This window comes from Bos indicus x Bos taurus, chromosome 10, assembly GCF_003369695.1.
Source record: "Bos indicus x Bos taurus breed Angus x Brahman F1 hybrid chromosome 10, Bos_hybrid_MaternalHap_v2.0, whole genome shotgun sequence".
NCBI lineage: Eukaryota > Metazoa > Chordata > Mammalia > Artiodactyla > Bovidae > Bos > Bos indicus x Bos taurus.
Window position 1 is genome coordinate 70,044,069 of NC_040085.1, and position 16,518 is coordinate 70,060,586.

General features: G+C 39.5%; 1 protein-coding gene and 1 long non-coding RNA gene across 9 annotated transcripts in view; one reads left to right on the forward strand and one right to left on the reverse strand.

The window, feature by feature from the left end:
• Nucleotides 1-16,518, forward strand: part of SYNE2 (spectrin repeat containing nuclear envelope protein 2) — a 324,652-nt gene that overhangs the window by 175,224 nt on the left and 132,910 nt on the right. For all 8 annotated transcript variants that reach the window (XM_027554279.1, XM_027554281.1, XM_027554283.1 and 5 more), the window contains 5 exons: nt 5,743-6,008; nt 7,783-7,951; nt 11,297-11,452; nt 13,966-14,106; nt 16,310-16,492. In XM_027554279.1, coding sequence (XP_027410080.1) covers nt 5,743-6,008; nt 7,783-7,951; nt 11,297-11,452; nt 13,966-14,106; nt 16,310-16,492 — 915 coding nt within the window. The remainder of the gene's footprint in view (nt 1-5,742; nt 6,009-7,782; nt 7,952-11,296; nt 11,453-13,965; nt 14,107-16,309; nt 16,493-16,518) is intronic.
• Nucleotides 9,107-11,265, reverse strand: LOC113900485. The gene is made up of 3 exons (XR_003513149.1): nt 10,302-11,265; nt 9,635-9,701; nt 9,107-9,148 (listed from the first exon to the last, which is right to left on the reverse strand). It is a non-coding gene; the product is annotated as an uncharacterized LOC113900485 (long non-coding RNA).

Genomic DNA, 16,518 nt, shown 5'->3' on the forward strand with positions numbered 1-16,518 from the left:
AATAAGCAGGTGACAATATACAGCGTTGACGTACTCCTTTTCCTTTTTGGAACTAATCTGTTGTTCCACGTCCAGTTCAAACTGTTGCTTCCTGACCTGCATACAGGTTTCTCAAGGGGCAGGTCAGGTGGTCTGGTATTCCCATCTCCTTCAGGATTTTCCACAGTTTATTGTGATCCACAGAGTCAAAGGCTTTGGCATAGTCAATAAAGAAGAAGTAGATGTTTTTCTGGAACTCTCTTGCTTTTTCCATGATCCAGCAGATGTTGGCAATTTGATCTCTGGTTCCTCTGCCTTTTCTAAAACCAGCTTGAACATCCGGAAGTTCATGGTTCATGTATTGCTGAAGCCTGGCTTGGAGAATTTTAAGCATTACTTTACTAGCGTGTGAGATAAGTGCAATTGTGTGGTAGTTTGAGCATTCTTTGGCATTGCCTTTCTTTGGGATTGGAATGAAAACTTAAACCCTCTTAAAAATAACTGTCTCTCCATCACATTAAAGGTTAGAATAAGGTAATATTCATAATAACCAACTTATTTTGAAATTAATTACAGTTATTAACTGTGGAAATTAACTACAGTTGTTAATTATTGACCTAAAAGTATGTAAGATGTTCTTTCCGAAGACTGTCTCAAAGAAAACCTCCATAGTATAAATTGATTACAGAAGTTAATTTAACCATGGTTGAGGCCTAAGGCATCACATACATTTAGAAGGAAAATTTAAAATAGTATAAAATTATCTTTGGTGTTTTTCATTCGCTCAATCATGTCAGACTCTTTGTGACCCCATGAACTACAATACGCCAGGCTTCCCTGTTGTTCACTATTTCCCAGAGCTTGCTCAAACTCATGTCCATTGAGTCAGTGATGCTATCCAACCAGCTCATCCTCTGTCGTCCCCTTCTCCTCCTGCCTTCAGTCTTTCCCAGAGTTGGCTCTTCACATCAGGTAGCCAAAGTATTGGAGCTTCAGCATCAGTCCTTCCAATGAATATTCAGGACTGATTTCCTTTAGGATTGACTAGTTTGATCTCCTTGCAGTCCAAGGGACTCTCAAGAGTCTTCTCCAACAGTACATAAAATTATCTTAGGGTATTCTTTAATCTTTCTACAGAACCAGTCATAAATGAGGTACAAATCAGAACGTTAAGTGAAAACTCTTCTCTCTTATGCCTATCAAAATTCCTGCTGAATTTGCTTAAAACAGAAATATAATCAATACTTGATTGGCAGTAGGTCACATTGCTTTAGGATTTAAATGTTTAGCACTGTCATATTTTTCTACGAGTCTAATGATAGAGGAAAGTTACCTACAGAACTTAACTTGAAAGTCGCTCAGTCGTGTCCGACTCTTTGTGACCCCATGGACTATACAGACCAAGGAATTCTCCAGGTCAGAAGACTGGAGTAGGTAGCTGTTCCCTTCTGCAGGGGATCTTCCCAACCCAGGGATCGAACCCAGGTTTCCCACCTCGCAGGCAGATTCTTTACCAGCTCAGCCACAGGGGAAGCCCGAACTTAAAACTTGGTCTTCTTGAAAATGAGTATCATTTTAGTGATGTTGCCTGGATTGGATTAGTAAATAGTCTCTCGAATGTGAAAACATCAAGGAGCTTTGTAAATTGTACTTTTAGCAGGACTGCCAGCCTCCAGTTCTTTCTCATCCACAATGGCACTGTGTACTGAGGCCCTTCTGTGCAGTGTGTTCCCGTGTGCTGTGCTGAGAAGGCAGTCCAGTGGTTAGGGACATCTTACTCTCATTGCAGGGGGCACGGGTTTGATCACCAGTCAGGGAACTAAGATCCCACACATCACACAGGAGGGCTGGGGGAAAAAAAAGGCAGTTCACACATGATGCCACTGAATCTTTGCACAGCCCTCACGAGTTACCTGTTATCACCATTTTCTAAATGGAAAAGCTGAGGCACTTAGAAATTTAAGTTGGTACAAGCCCTCCAAGCTAGTGATTAAACTGGGGCTGTGGACTGGGGCCATATCTATTTTGCCCATGCCATAATTTTGGAATCTGAACAAGGCTTTGCACTAAATTGGCACTTAGTGTTTGTTGAGGGACAGCTCTTATTCAAATCCAGGTCTAGGCCAGTCCTAAGCTTATTGTTCTTTATATTTTATTACATTATCTTTTCTTGCTCTATACCCATTAGCAATCATATTTTATCAGTACCATGCAATCATACTTAGTAGTTATTTAGTTGTAGTTATATTTGTAGTTCGGAGAAGGCAATGGCACCCCACTCCAGTACTCTTGCTTGGAAAGTCCCATGGACAGAGGAGCCTGTTAGGCTGCAGTCCATGGGGTCGCTAAGAGTTGGACACGACTGAGCGACTTCACTTTCACTTTTCACTTTCATGCATTGGAGAAGGAAATGGCAACCCACTCCAGTGTTCTTGCCTGGAGAATCCCAGGGATGGGGGAGCCTGGTGGGCTGCCGTCTCTGGGGTTGCACAGAGTCGGACACGACTGAAGTGACTTAGCATAGCATATTTGTAGTTATTCATACAACATTTGACAGTATCTGCTAACAGAATGTCTTTCAAAGAGTAATGCAAACAAAATATGTTCTCCTGTACTAACAATAATAACTACTAACACTTAATAGACACTTAATTGAATATGTGTCAGGCATAGTTCTAAGCACTTTACATGTATTACATTTACATTTATCCTCACAAGAATCCTATGAAGTGTAGATATTTTTACTATCCTCATTTTATAGATGAAGAAAGGAGGCACAGTGAGATTAAGTTGCTCAGTTTCATAAGTGAGTGATGGAAGATTCAACTTATAGTCCGTTTTTAACCACTAAGCTATCCACTTAAATGATATTTACACCTACCAAATTGATATGAGTTTAAAATATCTTTCATCCATTCAATAAAAATTATACCATCTAAATACCTGTACATCCAAGATTCTGTTGGCATGGTTGATGATTTTACAAGTGACAAAATGAATCTCTGTTTTTAAAAAGTACAGTCCACGGGGTGGGAGGTGGGAGGGGGGTTCAGGATGGAGAACACGTGTACACCCCTGGTGGATTCATGTTGATGTATGGCAAAACCAATACAATATTGTAAAGTAATTAGCCTACAATTAAAATAAATAAATTTATGTTTTAAAAAGTACAATCCAGTATCTTTATGAAAGAAAGGTTTTGTAAATATATTTTCAAAAGCATAAGTGCTTATTTAAATTTACCAATTAAAAAATTAATTTAAATTTTGATTTACTGTGTTTTCCCCCTAAAGTCTTACCTTCCTGTTTTCTTAAGCAGAGTCTGCTTAATGTAATTATTCATTCCTGGTTATTCAGGATCATCATTTTATGCTCCACTGATCATAATGTGCTGAAATAAAGGCATGTCTTCAATAATGATGGGAGGTGTAAGGCTGTCTTCTTTCCCTTCTACCAAAGATCCCAAAGTCTTTTCTGTTTTAGTTTTAGTTCTTATTTTTGTTGCTTGCAAGTTTTGCAGTCTCCTTCGCTGTGTTTACTTATGAAACAACTATAGTTCCTCCTCCCTTTCTAGACTCAACTTTATAACTGACTGAACCTAAAAGTTTTATAACCAATTTTTGTTAGACTGCTCTGTCGAAGGAAAATCATCCAGAGGCTGCAGAATGAATGCATAGTCTTTGTGGTAACTCTTTTACTAATTTAGAGTTTGCTGCATTTTGAGAAATGCATAGTCACATGGCCACCAATAAATCAAGACTTCATTCCATCACCCAGAAATCCCCCTGTGCCCTTTGTAGTCAGTCCCTTCTGTTACCTCCAGCCTGTGGCAATCAGCAATCTGTCTTGCCATTTTCAGAGTCATAAAAATGGACTCAAAAGCGTTTGAGCTTGGGCTTTTCCCGCTAAGCATAGTATGCGTGAAATTCCTTCATGCTGTTGCTTATATCAGTAGTTCATTTCTGAGTAGTAGTCTACTAGACTCACACACAACAGTTTATCCATTCACAAGTTGAATAATTGCCTGGCTTTTGGATGAAAATATTGTCCAAAAAGAAAATTATTCTTCCCCCTTGCATTCTCTTCCTAATGACTTAGCAGCTTTAACAGCAGAGAGCAGAACCTGAGACAGGGGCTTGTCAGCAGGTGGTTTATTTTGGAAAGTGATCCAAGGGAACAGGAGTGGGAGATAGGAGAGCTGACCGAGGAAAGGCTAGAGGCTTTAGTCGCTTTACTCTTATCGGGTCCTGGTTGCTGCAGTTGCCCATTTATGGTTATCACTGGCCATGGAAGCACCAAGAAATGCTTGATTAATCCTGGATTATGAACATAGTTCTTTCAACCCCAGTGTATGTTGGAAACCATAGATGGACAGTTACCTCTGTCCACATGGCAATTTCTTTCTTCTGTGCATGCTGGTTCTTTGACTGGTGCAGGGTGGGGCATACTGTAAAATAATCCAGTGGAACCCGTTTCCCATTCCCTGGGGGAACTGCAGCTGCAGAACTAGGACTTCAGTTCAACTGAATTTAGGTTTGAGGTGATGGAAGCACAAACTCCGTAACTGAGTCCTTTGGAGAGGGGCCAATCTGCACATGTACCCATGTATTCTAGCAGTTGGAGACTCGGCTGGAACCTATGGCCCAAGTGACAGGGCTGCTTATACCACAGCCTGGCCCTGCTGCACTGCCCCCTCTACACTGGCAGGATTCTGATAGATGGTCACAAGTTCTGAGCAGCAGTCACAAGTATAGCATACACAGCTGCCAAAATCCCAAAGGGTCCATCTGGTGCTGTGCCTCGTTCTTGGCAGTAGAAGTGCAATATTGAACAACTTCATCTTTACCTTATAGAAGTGCTGGCATGCCCCAGACCATAGGTCCCTGAGAAACTTAACTGATGCTGGGGCTCTTGAATTCTCATTCTTTGGCATGTCTTACTAGGCATCCAGTTCATCATTTCAGTTAGCATGTTGTCATAAATGTAGTTAGCTGTGTGATATTCAGTGATGTCAAGACTGCAAGATGCCTGATTCTGTCTGAGCATACAGCAGGAATGTTAACAATGCTGGAACAATGTGATAAATGTTTGCTGCAGCAGAGGAGAGAGCTAGAGGATTCGAGGAGGGAGTAAGAGGGATCTGGTTTTCTGTGTCTTTGTTTGAGTTTCAGGGCTGGTAGAACTCCCGTTTCTAGAGATTTGATTTATTAGGTTATGTATTTCTGAATTCTACATTTAGCTGTGGTTGAGAAATACATGAGCAGTCCAGTCATTTGGGCAGCATTCCCATTGGTTTAGGTGACAGGTAATGAGGACCCATTGAACTTACTTTTCTGAGTATATAGGGATTGGATGTGAAGGAAAAGAGAGAGTTATAGAAAAATTATCCAGTACTTGCCTAACCTCTTCTACCTCATGGATGCAGTTTGGTGGAGCTCATTCAAGGATTTGCTTTAGTAAAGCAACTGATCATGAAAGGAAAAAGAAATTATGAAAATATTCAATAGCATTTCCTTCACTCGTAACAGCAACACTTCTTTTTAACCACACATCTACATGATCAATAGCTGGGAACTATGGGATTCAAATCCTGGAGGGATAATATTCCCAGCTATAGGAAGACAGATATTACTTTGAACTGGAATTTGGCTTTGGGAATCCTCTGACGAGCCAGTCTTTAAAAATTATGATTCCTGAGTCCTGAAGTGGTAAGAATATATTTTACTTATTTCAGCTCCTTTTTTTTTTTGCTTATTAAATTAGATTGAACGAGAAGTAATTATCCTAGATAATCTTCAAGAAGAAGTTCCTGAAATTTCCAAAGCAAAAGAGGCAGCCTCCACAGAGGAACTCTTGGGGCTGCTGGACTGTTTACGCCAATACGAGGAGAATGTGGAGCAGCAACAGCTGTTACTGGCCCTTCTTCTGCAGCGTATAAAAAATATCCAGAGCACTCCTGAAAGCTTGGGGGCTGTGGAAAGTGTTCCTGCATCTCAAGAGATTATGTCCATGCAAGAACGATGCCACAAGTAAGATTTATGAAAAACTACTAAGGAAATGGGTTTGCAACTCAGGCTAAAAATTGAGAAAATATTGAATTTCTAGAATATAAAAATATTATAGAACAAGGATAGATGGTATGGCAGAATTGAGTTGCATCAACACTGATAGGTATGAAAAGGATAGAAAAGATTAATATTAATGATAATTAAAACAAGCACACCTTCTCCATCTTGGTGTTACTGTGGATGAATCTTTCAAAAAACTTTTTTAATGTTTGCTGTTTTTCTAACTTAGTAATACATATTCATTAAAGGAAGTTTAGAGAATGTGGATAATTATGAAGATTAATATAAAAATCACCTTTAATTTTTCATTCAGTGACAGTTACTACCAATCATTCAACTTTCTTACTATGGTTATACATTTTTTTTTAATTGTGATTATAGTACTATCCTGTTTTGTATTCTGCTGAGCCATCTATCAGCATATTTTGTTCATTTTCCTATGCTATTAAATGTTCTCTGAAATATAACTATATCACCTTGTAGATATGCTATAATGTATTTAGTAGTAGTAGTAGTGCTCAGGTGTGTCCAACTCTTTGTGACCTCTTGGACTGTAGCCCACCAGTCTCCTCTGTCCATAGGAGTTTCCAGGCAAGAATACTGGAGTGGGTTGCCATTTCCTACTGCAGGGGATCTTTTTGACCCAGGGATCAAGCCTGTGGCTCTTGGATCTCGTGCATTGACAGGTTGATTCTTTATCACTAGCGCTACCTGGGAAGCCCAATAATGTATTTATGTGAGTGTGTGTGTTAGTCGCTCAGTCATAATCAAGCCCCTAACACAGAACCTTAAAATTATATATAACCTTTTTACTTTTATAAAAACACTACAGTGAGTATTGTAGAAGGAAATGGCAACCCACTCCAGTATTCTTGCCTAGAGAATTCCATGGACAGAGGAGCCTGGCAGGCTACAGTCCATGGGATTGCAGAGTCGGACATGACTGACTAAAGCTCATAGTGAGTATTATGCTAGAATTTCATTCTAGAATTAATTCATCAAGAAAGATGCCAAGAAGTAGGATCACTGGGTCAAAGGAGATAATATGTTTGTAGCTAGAAATACCAGATAGCCCTAAGGAAAAGTTTTAACGACTTAAGTTCCTCCAAAAACATGATGGCTGCATCCATAGCAAGTAGGGGCAGCTCAGATAGAAACACCAGTGGGGTCATCTCTGACCCTATGAGCCCACTCATTCCTTCATTCGCACCTCTGGTCATATTCAGTTGAACTCAGGGATTATATGGGAAAAAGGAGGATAGAGCTGGCACTTGGAATGTAAAGTGTGAAAAGAAGGTATTTTGAAATGAAAGTTTTAGAGAGGTTTTTGATGGAGTGATAGAACTTGATATATGTTTGTATATGGGGTTCCCTGGTGGCTCAGACGGTAAAGAACCTGCCTGCAATGCAGAAGACCCGGGTTTGATCCTTGGGTTGGAAAGATCCCCTAGAGAAGGGCATGACTACCCACTCCAGTATTCTTGCCTCGAGAATTCCATGGACAGAAGAGTCTGGTGGGCTACAATCCATGGGGTCGCAAAGAGTCAGACGTGACTAAGTGACCAACACTTTCACTTTTCATATAGTATATAAATCTTGAAAACTGGTCATTTTCTCTCAGGAGAAAAAAGGTCTTTTGTCAGCTATATAGACATCTTGTTAATTGTTGAAATAAAATTATTGACTAGAGAAAAACAGAATAAAGGAATAATCTTATTTTGATGCTCTACTTTAGGCTTTTGCAGAAAGCACAGAAAAATAAGGAATTGATGCAGAATGAAATCCAAGAAAGACATTCCTTTACAAAAGAAATAACTACTTTGAAGAATTTATTTCAACAGACCACAATCTCTTTCCAAAATATGGAATTACAAGACTGTCCAGAAAAGGCAGAACAGCTTGAGGTAAGTGAGGAATGAACTAGTGAATGTGGCTGATACAGGTCTGAAATCTTGGATCCAAAGTTATTAGAGTAAAGGTAATACCATGGCTAGTGTCGAGGGAACCTAGAAAAGGAGAATATGCACACAGGCTCTGTGGCATGGTGTGGGCAGACCCACAGGAGATCCACAGGAGACCCACAGGAGATCCACAGGAGACCCACGTGATTGGAGCACAGAGAGCAGAGTTGGGACCAGGTTGGGAATAGGCCAGTGTGGACCAAGCAGCCCCTTTTCAACTACATTTCAAGTGTGTATGATGAACAGGGTCTGTGACTACTCTTGTATAGTATGTTAAACTGCTCGCTTTAGTAGGATGTAATACCTTATCTCTGATGGACCACTCCATCAGAGTGTTTTTACTCAAAACATTCTGCCACCAAATGTGTGGGGCTTCCCCCCCGCCCCCAACACACACACATACACACTAACCTGTTCTCCAACCCTCTAGACACCAACTGGGACACCAATTCCATTCTGACACTAACTGCAAGGAGTTAGTACTGACCACCAGCTTTGGGGCTCAGTCCCACAAGACTTCCCCATTTCACATGCTACTGGTAAATTTTGAATGACAGGCTATAAAGCCAGGACTTCCATGACTCCTTCCTCAGGTTTGTAAATTTGCTTGAATGGCTCAAAGAGCTCAGGGAGGCACTTTATTTGCTATTCCTGGTTTATTGTAAAGGATACAACTCAGAAACAGCCAACCAGAAGAAATGTATGGGGAAAGGGGCAGCAAACCTCCGTGCCCTCTCTGGGTGTACCACTCTCCCAGCACCTTGATGTGTCCATCAATCCAGAGCAACCCCAAACCATGTTTAAGGTGACTGCAGCCACGAAATTAAAAGACGCTTGCTCCTTGGAAGAAAAGTAGGACAAATCGAGACAGCATATTAAAAGGCAGAGACATTTCTTTGCTGACGAAGGTCCATGTAGTCAAAGCTATATTTTCCAGTAGTCATGTATGGATGTGAGAGTTGGACCGTAAAGATGGCTGAATGCTGAAGAATTGATGCTTTTGAACTGTAGTGTTGGAGAAGACTCTTGAGAGTCCCTTGGACTGCAAGGAGATCCAACCAGTTAATCCTAAAGGAGATAAATCTTGAATATTCTTTAGAAGGACTGATGTTGAAGCTGAAACTCCAATACTTTGGCCACCTGATGCGAAGAACCGACTCATTAGAAAAGACCTTGATGCTGGAAGATTGAAGGCAGGAGGAGGAGGGGATGACAGAGGATAAGATAGCTGGATGGCATCACCGACTTGATGGACATAAGTTTCCGCAAGCTCACGGAGATGGTAAAGGACAGGGAAGCCTGCTGTGCTGCAGTCCATGGGGTTGCAAAGAATCAGACACAACTGAGCGACTGAACAACAGCAAATGGAGGCTCCGTTATATAGGCATGGTTGATTAAATCACTGACGGTGATTATCACAATCTACAGCCCTTCTCCCCTCTAGAGGTGTGGAAGTTCCAACCCTCTAATCACATGGATGGTTCCTGTGGCAACCAGCCTCCTTCCTGAAGCTGTCATCCCCTACACACCCCCAACCTTCACCCAACCACCACCAAAGGTTGTCTTATTACCATAAACTCCCTTAGAGTTGGAAAAGGCTTGTTATAAATAACAAAAGACACTCACCCCAATCCAGGAAATTCCAAAGGTTTTAGAAGCTGTGCCAGGAACTAGGGATGAAGACTGAATATATCTAGGAGAAATTGTGAGATTGGGATTGATACTCTATATAAAATAGATAACTAATGAGAATATACTGTATAACACAGGGAACTCTGCTCAATGCACTGTCATGACCTGAATAGGAAGGAAGTCCAAAAGGGAGGGGATTTTTGTATATGTATGGCTGATTTATTTTGCTATGTAATATAAACCTATACAACATTGTAAAACAACTATACTCCAATAAAAATTAATTTTTAAAAACTCTAAACATGTTTCTTATACCACACTATCTATATATAAGTGCTTCCCAGGTGGCGCAGTGGTAAAGAATCCACCTGCCAGTGAAGGAGGCTAGATTCTCTCTCTGGGTCAAGAAGGTTCCCTGGAGAAGGAAATGGCAACCCACTCCAGGATTCTTGCCTAGAGAATCCCGTGGGCAGAGGAGCCTGGTGGGCTGCAGTCCATGGGGTTGTGAAAGAGTTGGACACAGCTTAGCAACTAAATATCAGTCTATACATAGGCTAAGGGTCCATCTCTTTTCATTCCATTCAGTGGTTACAGGCAAAAGTGATGAAGGTTTATTCAAAAGTTGCAGAGCTTTTGGTTTTCAATGAAAAAGGAAGCTTACCCTGTGTCACAGAAGCATTCTTCATGGGGAAGCCGTCTTGGGGTAGCTCTGAATGAAGACCTGTACTCGCGGCGAGGTCTAGATAAACCAGGAGCGCACCGTGTCTGAAACCCCACATTTGTCAGAATGGTGGTGTTCTCTGACTTTTCCTCTCTAGATTTGTTCTCTGCTGAGGGTTAAAAGGAAAGCAGTGACACATTGTGGAGTCATTCAAAATTGTAATCATTCTTCAGTGTGGTGGCTCAATCCATTGACACAAATAATGCTCCTGAACAGCTACTGTAGAAATGAAAGAAACCTCCAAAAGCCACAGGAAAGTCAAGAAGTATTTTTCCACTTTATCTTTGGGAAACTTTCCCAAACAAATGAGTTTCTCCTTTATAATTAGTGCAGGAGAACGCAGATCAGATTCTGTTTCTAGGCCACTACCAATAGACGGCTTGTTCAGGTTTCTTTTATCTCCTAAAAACTCACATTCTTTACAGGGAACTGGAACCCTCCCTTTTGAAAGAGGTTGAGCTCCACTGGGCTGTCTAATTACATGAAAGCAGACACTTCTGCTTCAAACACAGGGCTTTTAGTGGCCTTGAATCATTGTGATGTTAATGTAGGAAGAAGCAGAAATGGCAACAAGTTAATAAAAAAAAAAAATCTTTGAAACTTTTTGCTACTAGCAGCCTTTTATATCAAGACTGCTACTGAGATATACTTAAATCCTAGAGGTACTTTAGAAGCAGGAGATGTTGTAATGTCTTTTCAGGACAATGGGTTGACACTATGAAGAGATATCAAGTTTAATTCTTTACAATTTAGAAAGCATCATCTAACCGAACTGAAGATCTCTCAGGCTTAATCAGCTTGTATCAATAGTGAGGTTTTGTCATGCAAAGTTTGCTCATTTAAATCATAAGGATGTGCTGAAAAGCGGCTTTCCTGTTTAAAATTAAACTTTTTCTCTGTCCTGGGAGCATTTGAAACTCTCTTGATTTTTTTAGGAGCTTCAAAGCATTCTTAAGAAAGGGAAGCTAACTTTTGAGAATATTATGGAAAAACTGCGAATCAAGTATTCTGAAATGTACACCATAGTCCCTGCAGAGATTGAATCCCAGGTGGAAGAATGCAGAAACGCTTTAGAAGACGTAGATGAGAAGGTAATAATGTTTGTATTCGTGGTATTATTTATGGAGGGTAATGAATATAAAGAAGAAAATATCATTTAATATCACATTTTCATTTGTCCTGATTCCAACTATGTCTGTTTTCATAGAGTTTAGTTGAGTGATAATTTTTTGTGAATTCAATACTGCTCTAAGTAAGTGACACAGGTAACAGAATTAGTCTATTTATTTTTAGTTGTCAAGATGCTTAGTTTTTCTTCTCTTGCACTTAAAAATAGAGTTATATATTGTCTTTTACTTGGCTTTCCTTTTTCTGGAAAGTCACTGCAAGTCATTCATTTTGGACATGAATAATACTTTGCCGTTAACGTTTTGAAATTGCAACCAAGAGCAATAAGAATACACGTTTCATAACTCAGTAGGAATAGCACTTAACACACGGTGCCTTTCTGATGATGATGGTAACGCAATTCTCACACAGCATTCCCAGACAAGTCTTTTATACCTAAAAGTCCAGGTTGAAAGAAAGAATAGGAAGTTTCCCTAGTACTTGGAGACATAGGAGAATAACAAGACAATTTTATTGTGTTATTTAAAGGCTGCCCCGATCCAACAGAGCAGCATTCAGTTTGGTCCAGAAGAATGCAGAAAGATTTTTGTATTGCCTTTTGAAGCCTAGAATACCTATAATTCAATAAGGTAGATATTAATTGCACACACAAAAAAACAGATTTCAAACTTATGGCAGATTTCTTAGATAATCTATTATGAGAAACTTCCCCAAGAATCATGTATTGTTAGAAAATATTAAATGTTTTTGAGAGAAACTAAATTGGTTTTCCTGACTACTTCATATGAAAATCCTTGACAAAGTGATTTAATCATCAAAATTTACCTTTTAAATTTAGGGTTGAAAGTTTCATCTGTAATTCTTATTTCTGTGTACGTCTGTAAACTGATTTTTCTTGCGTGGTATGTTTATAGGACCCACGCAGTAGACACAGTACCATTCTGTGTAATTCAGATGGCTGCATACTTCACCTAATTCATGATCTCCTAGTGTATGAAAATGATAAGCATTTCTGCCTGGAGAATAACTACTTAAAATATCAGAAAGGTTCATTTCGTGGTAATTTGTTATATAGCAATAAAAAGCTAATACAGGATTAATTTTTTTCTACAAATCTTGACTATGGTATGGTCTGTGGGATAAAATCATTATATAAACTATCACTTATTATATAAACTATAGCAACCTTATGTTGAGAAAAGAGCATAAGGCCTTGGTGTCTGATGGCTCAGGCTTCTTGTGATGAGTTCACCTACGCCTTAATGTGTGACTTTAAGCAAGTTATTTAGCCTGAGTTTCAGTTTCTGTATCTGTGTAGTATCTGCATTGGAAGGTTCAGCCTCAATGGTTGTACAAATATAGTGGTTTTAAAAAGTGAATTAAGAGGATTATGCAAAAGTATTAAGTATTATCTGATTCAATTCCTGGGTCGGGAAGGTCCACTGGAGAAGGGATAGGCTACCCACTCTAGTATTCTTGGGCTTCCCTGGTGGCTCAGATGGTAAAGAATCCACCTGCAATGCGGGAGACTTGGGTTCGATCCCTGGGTTGGGAAGATCCCCTGGAGAAGGGAATGGCTACCCACTCCAGTATTCTTGCCTGGAGAATCCCCATGGACCGAGGGAGCCTGATGGGCTACAGTCCATGGGGTCGCAAAGAGTTGGACACGACTGAGCAACTTTCACTTCACTATTTGGTTATTCAGTGGCTGCTTGGAGAAAGCTTTATCAACATAGTTCAAGGAGAAAAAAAAAAAAAACAACCAAGAACTCAAACTATCAGGCATTTGAAAAATGATACATTCAACATTTATTATCTTTCTGAGCACAAGTTATTGTGTTAAGTAAATCATTCCAATTAAAAAAAAAATACACTGTTTAGCAGCTAGATTTCTAATTGCTAGGAAAACATATACTAGAAACATTCACATAGAAAAACTAAGCTTTTTTGCTGCAAGAAACAGCTAGCTTTAGAAGTTTTTTTTCACCTAAATGAATATTAAGGTGAGGATTACATTTTTTACATCAGATTAAGAATGTTTGCTTTTATTGAAAACAGATCAGTGCAGAGGATTCTCTCATAAAACAGACTGTATGATAAATAAATGTTCTCCTAGGAATTCTTTCCTATCATTTGCTCCCTTGGAGTGTATTTCTAACAGTCCTCTCAGTAATTTTGCCCAGTACAGCACACAGCTGTCATACATACTGTGGGTTACATTGAGCAAAATGTTGTTGGTCAGTTTTCTTTTTTTTTAGGTTGGCTTTAAAAATTCAGATCAGCCCAGCTGCCATTTCCTAGTCCACTAATCTACCGTCTCATTTTGGCAGTAGTCAGCATGGTTCGGAATTTTTCCCAGACCTTAAGAAATGCGTACAAGTAAAATTTCACACTTGTGTGACTGCCCCTTTTAGTATTTGAACCTCTGAATACAGTGCAGAAAACATCTCCGTTGTGTCTTTCTCACTTGTAACAGATTAGCAACGAAGTCCTGAAAAGCTCACCGTCGTATACAACGAGTAGAAAAATAGACGAAATTAATAATGGGCTTCTTAATGTCGAAAAGATGCTACAGCAGAAAAGCAAAAATATTGAGAAAGCTCAAGAAATTCAAAAGGTAACTTCCTCCCTTAGCTTCCTCCAGCATCTGGTGTATTCCCTGTTCATTAGTCATCACAGGGATCCTAACCCAGGTTTAAGGGGCCTCCTCGCTGACAGTGTCACCTGCAAAGCCTTGATAGAGAAGGTTGCATTTAAGAATTGTGATGTTTCTTCCGTAATGGGAAGAGACCCAGACTGCTGAGAGCTTGTGATTGTGAACCAGCCTTTGCACAAGGGAAGAAAAGTAAGGATCCTATCTTGGGAAAACTGACGTATAAAAATATTTCAATAGGATATGAATAGGATTAACAGCTTGTCTTTAGACTGCCAAAGGAAAACAGAAAAAAAATAAAAATTTCAAATTTATTTCCCATGCAAAATGTCTTAGGTTTTAGAATGGTATATAAACATAATATTCTGCCTCTTAACTTCTAAGTAAACTCCTGAGTGTGGAAAACATTATATTTTACACTTTAAGGAAATATTCTACTATGAATGGAAACTTTTAAAAATAGGGCTAAGAAAGACTTCCGGTTGTCCAGTGGCTAAGACTTTGTGCCCCCAATGCAGGGGCCTGGGTTCAATCCCTGGTCAGGGGACTAGATCCCACACGCTGTGACTAAAAGTTCACATGTTGCAAGTAAGCAACTAAAGATCCTGCATGCCACAACTAAGACCCAGCACAGCCAAGTAAGTGTTAAAAATAGTTCAGAGAATCCATCTTAAAAGTCATTATTACAGGGGAAAAACATTTTGTAATTATGAATAGTGATGGATATTTTTTTTTTTTTGGTTCCAAAACCCAGGATTATGGATTTTAATTAGACTTATTGTGGCAATCATTTTGCAGTAGATAGAAATAGTGAACCATTGTGTTGTACACCTAAAACGAATAAAATGTTATCAGTTCTACCTCAATTTTTTTAAGTTATCCTCGGAGAAGTCTTACTTCTTATCACTCCCCTTCCATCTATTCCCTCCCTGCAGTTAAACCTCTCTGGTTTCTAACTCAACCTGATTGTGTTCCTTTTGGTAAAAAGAACAAAATAATTATAAATATTGAAAGAAATAATTGTACCTGTTGTATGTGTTCTTCTTTCTTATAAGAAGACATTAGAGTGTGTATATTCTTTTAAAATAAGGTGAACAAGATTTGCTCACAAACAATCATACCTGCCTTTGCTTTGTAGCTCCCTCTAAACCAAATAAATGTGATGTCAAAGGATAAAAAATTAAATTAAAAATAAAAATAGGTCAGAATATGGCTTGCCATTGGACAAAACCCTGGGCTCTCAATAAGCAACTTAACCAGATTTTTTCATTTCTAGAAATTATGTTCTTATGTAGATATTAAGTAATAATTGAATGTTGCCTTTGAAATTTCCTCACCCCAGACAAGTCCACATTTGAATCCAGTCTATTGGTTTCTTGAACCAAAAGCAGTTGCTACTAATACATGTGGCTAGAGTTTCCTGCCTCTGCATTACTCTGAGTCAGAGTGATATTTTCTTTTTATCATTTTTTTTAACATTTATAAGAATTGTCTTCTAGATTAAGTACATATATATACTGGTCTAAGATAGGTATTTACCCAAGCCCTTTTAAATATAATGTTACCTCATCACTCTGGAAAGATTCGGTTAGGGTTATGTTGACCTTGTTTGGTGTCATTCATCTCTGAAAATGCCCAGGACTTTGTGCCCCCTTACAGCTAATTTGTACTGAAATGAATACAGTTAGAGTTAAGAGCTGGAGAAGGAAATGGCAGCCCACTCCAGTATTCTTGCCTGGAGAATCCTGTGGATGAAGGAGCCTGGTGGGCTGCTGTCCATAGGGTCGCACAGAGTTGGACACGACTTAGGCGACTTAGCATGCATGCATGCATTGGAGAAGGAAATGGCAACCCACTCCAGTATTCTTGTCTGGAGAATCCCAGGGACGGAGGAGCCTGGTGGGGGCTGCCATCTATGGGGTCGCATGGAGTCGGACACAACTGAAGCCACTTAGCAGCAGCAGCAGCAGCAGCAGCAGAGTTAAGAGACCTCAGAAAAAGTGTTTTCCAGTTCAGGTCACATGCTGTTGCTGGGCATAAGTGAAAAACTTTGACTGCAGTGTTGTCTCTGCCATATTGTTTGGGTAACACAAGTACAGACACTGTGTGAAAACTTAGAAATTAACGTATTCTTTCATCCGAACTGACTTATGCTTTTCATCTCCAGAAAATGTGGGATGAGCTTGATCTCTGGCATTCCAAGCTAAATGAGCTGGATTCTGAAGTTCAGGACATTGTTGAACAGGACCCAGGACAAGCTCAAGAATGGATGGATAAATTGATGATTCCTTTCCAGCAGTATCAGCAAGTATCACAGAGGGCAGAATCTAGAACCTCACAGCTAAACAAGGTATGGCTGTAACAACACATTATAGC